We start from the raw sequence: 8,252 nt of genomic DNA on the forward strand, positions 1-8,252 counted from the left end.
CTGCTGAGCTGTGGCAGAGCAACTAGTGAACAAAACCCAACTTGCCTCAGAACGGAAAAACAATTGACATGAATTTTTAATGGGTGTTTTTATTCACAATTAGGTATTTATGGCAGCCTGGGAGACAGAAATTATAATATTTTCCAGCTTTTGAGGAGCTTCAGATAAGGCAGTCTTTGTATAACGTGCTTTTAAAGCCATTCTGCGCTAAGCAAGTCTCATGCTTTCTTACCCTTCATGAGCTCCTCTCTGCAGAGAAATGCCAGCTGGAGATTCAAAGGAGGGGCTTTCAGCCTGCCTGACTCCTGAAGGATGTGGAAGAGATATTGTTCTTCTCTTCCACTCCTGAACTCCCAAATCCTGGCCTCAAAATATGCTGATCTTTGAAGAGCTAGCGGAGGCCAGATGTACAGAGATGTGTGGGAGCTTAGTGCCTCTGCTTTCTTTCCAAACGTGAGGACTTTGGTTTCCTCCTGAAAGCTTTCCCAAGTGAAAGGGTTTGGCTGTTGTTTGGGGAACTGGTTAGCATTAACTCGCTGTGCAATTTCCTGTCACTTGTGAGATGGTGAGTAAGCTGAGGAAAGTAGATGGCCCCACTTTTTCATATATTGTAGTGGAGTTGGGATCTTTAGGATACAAAAGCATGGAAAGTTTTCAGCTGGACTGTGATTTAAAACAAACATCTCACTACCTAGTGTTTTAGCCTACAGGAAGAGGTTTGAACCTGCATCCTTTGCTAGGGTATTACATGGCTCTTCCACGAGTGTCTTTTTTAACCTGTGCAAGGCTTTTCTGCAAGAGTTTGAGGTGCAGAACCTCATCAGAATGAAAAAGAGATTTTCCGTCTTTACTTTCACTGGTGAAACCAATGTTTTGCTCACTGTGAGTGGGACGGGTGAGTGACAGTGTATTTGGTTACAACCATCAGAAATGCTGATGAAGCTTGGGCGAGGGAGAAAATGAAAAGCTGGAGCTGTATCATTGGGCAGCCATTTGAAAAAATCTCTTTTCTATCTTCAGACCAAGTCCGAAACAGCTACTACATCGGTGCTGATGGCTCTCTCAGACTGATGCTCGCTAACGGCATGGAGGTGGCCCTGCAAACCGAGCCACATCTGCTCGCTGGCACCGTCAACCCCACGGTGGGGAAGAGGAATGTCACCCTGCCCATCGACAACGGCCTCAATCTCGTGGAATGGAGGCAGAGGAAGGAGCAAGCGAGAGGGCAGGTCACCGTCTTTGGACGTCGGCTGAGGGTAAGTGAGAAGCGTGAGCAGTTTTGGTCTCCATTTCTCATCTCATCAGTCTCCAGTCTCGTGATAGAAAGGGACAGGGCTGATTTGTATCATCTGCAATAGGGAGGAGGCTGCAGGACAGAGAACTAGCTGTTCATCCTCAGTGACATGACCTTTATGACTTGAATATGTCCTTATGGCCACTTATGTGCTGGTGTTCTCTTAGCCATCACGGGTAGTATTGCTGACTTGCCTACAAGTCCTCTGCATCACTGGGAACATGTGACCTGCTGTCAGATACTGTAGGTTTAACCATCATGTCAGGCTGTTTAAGCAAGCAAGGGGCGATTATAACTATAAAATACTGCACCGATTAGTATAGATATTTTCTACCTGTGCTGCTGGCAGTAATAGACCTGAGCACCGAAAGCTTTGTAAGCATATGAGGACAGGCTGAGAGAGTTGGGGTTGTTTAACCTAGAGAGGAGAAGGCTCCGGGGAGACCTTACAGCAGCCTTCCAGTACTTAAAGGGGCCCTACAGGAAAGGTGGGGAGGGACTCTTTATCAGGGAGTGTAGTGATAGGATGAGGGGTAACAGTTTTAAACTGAAAGAAGGTAGATTTAGATTAGATATTAGGAAGAAATTCTTTACTGTGAGGGTGGTGAGACACTGGCACAGGTTGCCCAGAGAGGTGGTGGATGCCCCATCCCTGGAAGTGTTCAGGGCCAGGTTGGACGGGGCTCTGAGCAACCTGATCCAGTGAAAGATGTCCCTGCCCATGGTAGGGGGGTTGGAACTAGATGATTTTAAGGTCCCTTCCAACCCAAACCATTCTATGATTCTATGATTATTGTTCACTGGGCAGCCTCAGAAGAATCTCTAGATTCCTGAAATTTGCTAATCTGTCGAACCTGTTGGAAGAACTGGGCTCGCAGGGCATTGCATCACAATTGCTGTTATTCCCCAAAGTGAAGTGTTATAAACAGCTCCAGCCTGATGGTACTCCCTCCTCCAGGAGCATGCGGTCCTTTCTGTGCTTGAGACTGATGTGTTTTGAAAACATTGTTCTGCACAATGCGTCGCAGACTTGTCAGGGCTGTTTAAAGATCTTGCCCAATAAGCCTGTAATTCCTCTGCTGACTGCTGGCAAGGCTGGTAACTTGTAATAGCAAGTCCTGCACGATCACCCTGTACCTTGCTAGTCTCAGAGTCACGGGCTGATGAGCGGTTTCTGGAAAGCTGCTCAGCACCTGGCAAATTCAGACCCACTGAGAAAAATGCTTAGTGCTGTGTAATGCCACCACAGCAAAAGGACTGCAGCTATTTATTTGCGCTTAAGCTTTGCAGTAAATATTAATGCTCTGGTTTCAGAATATGTGTTTCCCAGTCCTTGCTCTTCACCTCTCCCTATTCCCTGCTGCATGACCCCTGCCACCTTGGTGTGATTTCTCCCGTCTCTCCTCACTCACACTTGTCAAGTACTGTTCTTCACCCTCCCCAACCCAGCCTCTGTTCTTTTTCCCTTGGGTCGATAGCCTCATATTTTGTTATCAGGAGAAAAACTGCAAACAGTAGTGAAAGCTGAAGCTGCTCCTTCAGTGGGAACTGCTGTATATCTGCAGATCAGTTGGCATCACCCTTCTTGTTTGGTTTGTCTTGGGGTTTTTATTTTATTTTAATAACCAACGACATTATCAGACAGGTCTCTTTCTGAAAGGAGAGAGCCTTCTGAAATCTGCAGCTGTCACAGCTATTTGGTATTCAAAGCAGTTTCCACTCATTTAGCCGCAGCTCAGCTGCCCGTGTCAGTTTTATCTTCCAAAATTTTCACAGTAGATTCAAACGCAGAATGTGTCTTTGTTTTATATGGTACTGCAGTTGGAAAAACACCTGCAAAATGAGTTTTCAGGCTGGTTACTTGTGTCCCAATAAATCCACCAGCATTTATTCACATTTTGAGCCTATCAGGGCCCTTCTAGTGAAGCAGAAGAGCATCTTACACGGTTGAAGGACTCAGTTATGGCTCTGTTCAGGGTTCAAAGTAGCTGAGGGTGTACAAGAAGTTTTAAGCTGCCTGTTTGTGGCATGCAGCATCTGCACCCCTGAGACATAAACCTGCAAGATGCTAATTGCCTCCCTGGGGATTGCCTGGCATTTAACATATTCTGTGTGTCATGTTCTCGTCTTCCCTCATACCAGTAATTGCCGCTTTCCTTGGCAAGGGAGAAGCTTAGGGAAGTTAAGTTCAACACGTTTTTTGTTCATTTTGGGCAATGTTATCATTTTCTGCCATATGTGAGTAAATCACCACTTTCCCTCTCCTCTCACCCCACTGCTCACGTGAGAGAGCAGCAAAGACACGGTGCTTCATGGGGAAAGAGCATGCCCAAAGAGGCTGCAGCATCACTCCATGAAGCCTTTGAGATGATGAGAACAGGATCTGACCACTGTAAAAGAGGGAGTTCCCCTGAAACCAGCATCCTTTCTGCTGCCGTCACATGGATCCACATTTTATGAGTCGTGGCCCTTCCTCCCATGGTGGCAGGGTGTTCTTGGGGACTGATGACCTGTTGCCATGAGCTCGACCAGCTCCCAGCATGATGGGGCCAGTTTCACAGCTGCCTCCTTGACCCTCTCTAAGAAATAATACAATGCACGTGTTTATTGCAGGGATAAAGCACAGGGCAGGGACTTCTGCATGGATGAAGGGATAGGGGCCAGCCCTGACACCTTTTCCCCAGTCCCATCAATGCTGACCTGGCTCTGCACTTGGCCGGGCAGCAGTAAAGCAGCACAAATATGTTAAAGCAGCCCCTTTCCCTTCTCCTATCCCACACACCCCGTGGAAAGTTGTGATGCTCTGATCCACCCACCCAGTAGTGAGATATCTCCGCAAATTGGCTGGCTACGAATTCAACCCATCACTGGCCAACAGCAACGCAGACTCCATCTGCAGTGAGAGCGTTAGGTAAACTCTGCTCCAAGGAACAGAGCTGCTTCCTTTTTTTTTTTTTTTTAAAACAAACTTGAGTTTTTCAGTAAAGAAGGGTGTAAAATAATCTCTGACAGTAGAGCAAATAGGACAGCCAAAAGAGACAGAGCTGCTGGCTCAGCTCTTTTATTTATTTAACCATGGAAACTCCTGTTGTAATTCACTTTGTTTTTCCCAAGACCTTGGCAGCAGGTTAGTGGTGGCACGAAGACCTAGTGCCCCAGACACTCCCCAGAACCGGCGTGACTGGAGAGGTCTCTTGGGATACGCTGCTAACCATTCCTGGTGGGATGACTAACGAGGACAGTCCGGCATCGTCTCCACACTTTCTGCACGGTGTCGAGGTCTGGATATGGCCACCCCAACGGTTTTAGCAATTCGCTGGGGAAATTGCTTTGTAAGCGGCCATTTATCACATGGATGTTGTTGGCTCCTGGGGTTCTCATTGCAGAAGTATTGTTTGCTCTCCTCTGCTGAAGGTTGCCAGAGTGTTTTCGTGAGAAATCTTCACTTTTTGTGCCCTTGTACTCCCAGGGAGATCAATGCATGTTTCTTAATTGTAAAATTTAAGCTAAAGGAGCTCCATAGGAAGCATTGGAGAAATCAGAGATGGTGCCGTGTGCCATATGCTCTTGCTTTTCCAGAGCAAGCTAAGGGTTTGAATAAAGTGCTGTGGAACATGAGTTTGGGGTTAAATTTAGTCTCTCATGCATTGTAGAGGGGAGGTCAAATACACAGTGAACTGTGATTTTAAATTTACCCTGTCTCAGTCCTGTGCTGATTACAGGCCTTGTCAAATGCTCTGAGGGGCAAAAGCTTTTTGCAGGAGCTTTCAGACCCCGTTCCAGGATAAGGACTCCAGGATGTAGGATGGCACCTTATTTAGCCACTCACCATAAAACACGGTTATTGGACTGAAGCCTGCAGCCCTGTCAGAGCTTCTGCAGAAAATTCACTTCTATTCAAGGCATGCCCTTGAACAAGGATGAAAAAGATTTAGCCCCTGTTCAGAGGCTATCTGGCAGGGTAGAGTTCACTTTGCCCATCACCTTGAGGGGTGGCTGTTGGCACTGCAGTACTTCTCAGAGAGAAGAGGGATTGCATCAAGAGAGCAGGAGAAAACAAATCGTAAAAAAAAAAAAAAAAAAATCATGAAAAGGGAGATTGGTTCCAACTAGTCCCGCAGAAATTGCTTGCCAGAGCGTGGGGAAGGTGGAATGACTTAGGGCACCAGTAATGGGATACAGAGATTTGGACTGAGCTTAAGACCTATCCAGGGACCTGTTATTTGGTCCTTCCAGCACAGTGAATGGCACTGCTGCTGGTGTACAGATCAGGGAGGCCACTTTCAGCCTGGATTACTATCCCAGCCCTTGGAAGAGCTCTTTCCAGCTCTCTTGGCAGAGACCAGGAGCAGAAGAAGCTGCAGCTGCTGGGCTGGAGCTGCTCTGTGAATAGATGGAAGGCAGAGATGCTATTCCTTCCTACTTTGCTTTTTTCTTTTTTGCAAGCAATTGCCGCTTCTGTTTCTCTATTTATAGCAGCAAGCACCTATGAGATATCAAATTGCTCTGTTAGTTACATGTGTAACTTAGAGTTTTGATACCTTTATAATTATTTTCCAGCCTGCCTCTTACAGTGGGCTGTTGGCTAATTTCTTCTTTCTCTCATTGCACATTTACATTCTATTTTACACATGTTTAATTAGAGCATTATCTACCTTTCCACAACGTTTCTTTCCTCAAGTCATACCCGCCTTTTACAATTGTTATTCATAAGTTGAAAATCATTGTTGCACTTGCCTTGTCTTACATCATCTTCACACTTACGTCATGGCACTGATTCCTTCTCTCTTGGCTGGCCACACGCACCCTCAGCTCGCTTCCACATTTTCTCAGCCGTGCTTTTGCCTCTTTCAACCCCAGCTCCTGAGATGCCTTCTTTTGACTTCTGATTTTGCAGTGTCCCCGTTCTCCAGGTTTCAGCACAGACGTCTGCCCACACAGCACAAAAACACTGCAGCAGTCCTGCTTTTCCCTCCCGTTCCTCCAGGGCTGAGGAACCCCTTCTCCATTGGCTCTACCACATCCTTTCTCTCTTTTCTCTTGCTGTTTAGCTCTCAGATACTCCCACATCCCTCAAAATATAGCGGGAATTCAGTCATACACCCTAAAGTAACGACCAAGACTAAAGCAGGGCTGAAGACAGTGCTCAGGTCAAGAGTGTCGGCTTTACCCAGAGCAGGATAAGGCAGTGTGTTTAACTTGCAGTCTGAAGACCTTGCAGCAACCTGCAAACCTTGGTTTATTGACTAGAGCTGAAGGGCTGCAAAGGGAACTGAAAACCAAGCCAGCTGTTTGGAGTTTGAAATTCATCCGAGAAGAATCTGCACCCTTCTAGAAAAGAGGGGTTCACCAGCTGAAAGAGGTTTGAAAGTGGTGGGATGGAGAAAGAGCTGTCTTGGCAAGCTCATACTGGAAATGTGGGTTGAGCATCCTTGCTCAGTACTTTGCTACTGTGATGATGTGGCTTTGTAAGTCTCCTTGCACACGCGGCTAAACGTGAGTTGTATTATCAGCTCCTTTTTGTATTGCTGTGCACTACAATCCCTGAATCAAAATGTATTCCTGTTCCTACCTTTGAAGTAGATACCTTTGATCTTTGGAAATGCAGAGGCAGTGGAGGTAACAGGAGTGTAATTATGCAACACCGAATAACCCCAGGACAATGAAGCTAAAACTCCAGCTCTCACAGAAAAGTTCCCACTCTGTGTAACATCTACAGTGGTCAACGCCTCCATATTTCATCTCAGGGGAAAGGCTTAACCTCCAGTGCATGCAGTATATTCAGTAAACTCAGAGAAAAGCTCTGCTTTCCACTATGTTGACACAACATCCATCTTTTTTCTACAAGCATTATTTTTTGATGTGCATGAAAGCAAAAGACTATCTATCCCAGGTTTGATAAGCAGAGTACCTTGCAAATATTCACCGCAACAAGTTGTCATTTCATCTTCTGTAGGTCTGTAATCACATCAGCTGTAGCAGTCCTAAGCCTAGGTTTGGGATATGGGCAATATTCCTTCACCGTGGTGATGTTTCAAAAGTACCCTGGTTTTCTGCCTCTCTCCTCACTGAAGTCAACAGAAGCAACATTAGGACAACTCTTTGCTTTGAAAATTGCCTCTTATCCAGAGGCAAGGAACTGCTGGATACTCTCCAGTGTGGTCTAAAGAGGTGTTTGGTGAAACAAGACTAGTCGTTGTAACTTAAACTGTTTCCAGCTTCCTAATTCTCCATCTCTTTCCTGTAGGTTCACAACAGAAACCTGCTGTCCCTCGACTTTGATCGTGTGACAAGGACAGAGAAAATCTATGATGACCACCGCAAGTTCACGCTCCGCATCCTCTACGACCAGGCAGGGAGGCCCAGTCTCTGGTCACCCAGCAGCAGACTGAATGGGGTCAACGTCACCTATTCCCCGGGAGGACACATTGCAGGGATTCAGAGGGGCACGATGTCAGAAAGGATGGAGTATGATCAGTCTGGCAGAATTACATCCAGGATCTTTGCTGATGGCAAATCATGGAGCTACACTTATTTGGAGAAGGTAAGAATCCTCTTAGCGTTCAGAGATGGTGCCTTTGGTGCAAACGGGCTTTACTCCTTCGACTTCACTACAGCTGCGTTCCTTCACATCAGCTGATTAATGGTCCTTATGGTCCAGTACTCCTCTTCTGCCTACACTAAGGTGCACACAGTATCTTTGATGCCAAACCACCAAAGAGCTGTTGAAAATAGCCTGAGAAGTTTCTTCCCAGTCACACTGAGAGCATGTCTTAATGCTGTGAAGCTTCGGCATTTGATTTTTTAAGCACAACGGTCCTTTGCTGAGCTAGCTGCAATATAAAATATCTTCAGGTAAAGTCAGAGAAGTGAACAGTAGGAATTTCCAGTAGGATTTTCCATGTGAAAACAACCCATACGGTCTGACATCCTGCCTTCTTCGAGTGGCCCATTCCTG

General features: G+C 46.2%; 1 protein-coding gene across 1 annotated transcript in view; it reads left to right on the forward strand.

Moving 5' to 3' along the window:
- Nucleotides 1–8,252, forward strand: part of TENM4 (teneurin transmembrane protein 4) — a 619,397-nt gene that overhangs the window by 593,352 nt on the left and 17,793 nt on the right. Inside the window, exons 29-30 of the mRNA XM_009323472.1 lie at nucleotides 1,021–1,256; nucleotides 7,542–7,838. Of these exons, the coding sequence (XP_009321747.1) occupies nucleotides 1,021–1,256; nucleotides 7,542–7,838 (533 nt within the window). The remainder of the gene's footprint in view (nucleotides 1–1,020; nucleotides 1,257–7,541; nucleotides 7,839–8,252) is intronic.

Source organism: Pygoscelis adeliae, unplaced genomic scaffold (genome assembly GCF_000699105.1).
Source record: "Pygoscelis adeliae isolate BGI_AS28 unplaced genomic scaffold, ASM69910v1 Scaffold84, whole genome shotgun sequence".
In the NCBI taxonomy this organism is placed as follows: domain Eukaryota; kingdom Metazoa; phylum Chordata; class Aves; order Sphenisciformes; family Spheniscidae; genus Pygoscelis; species Pygoscelis adeliae.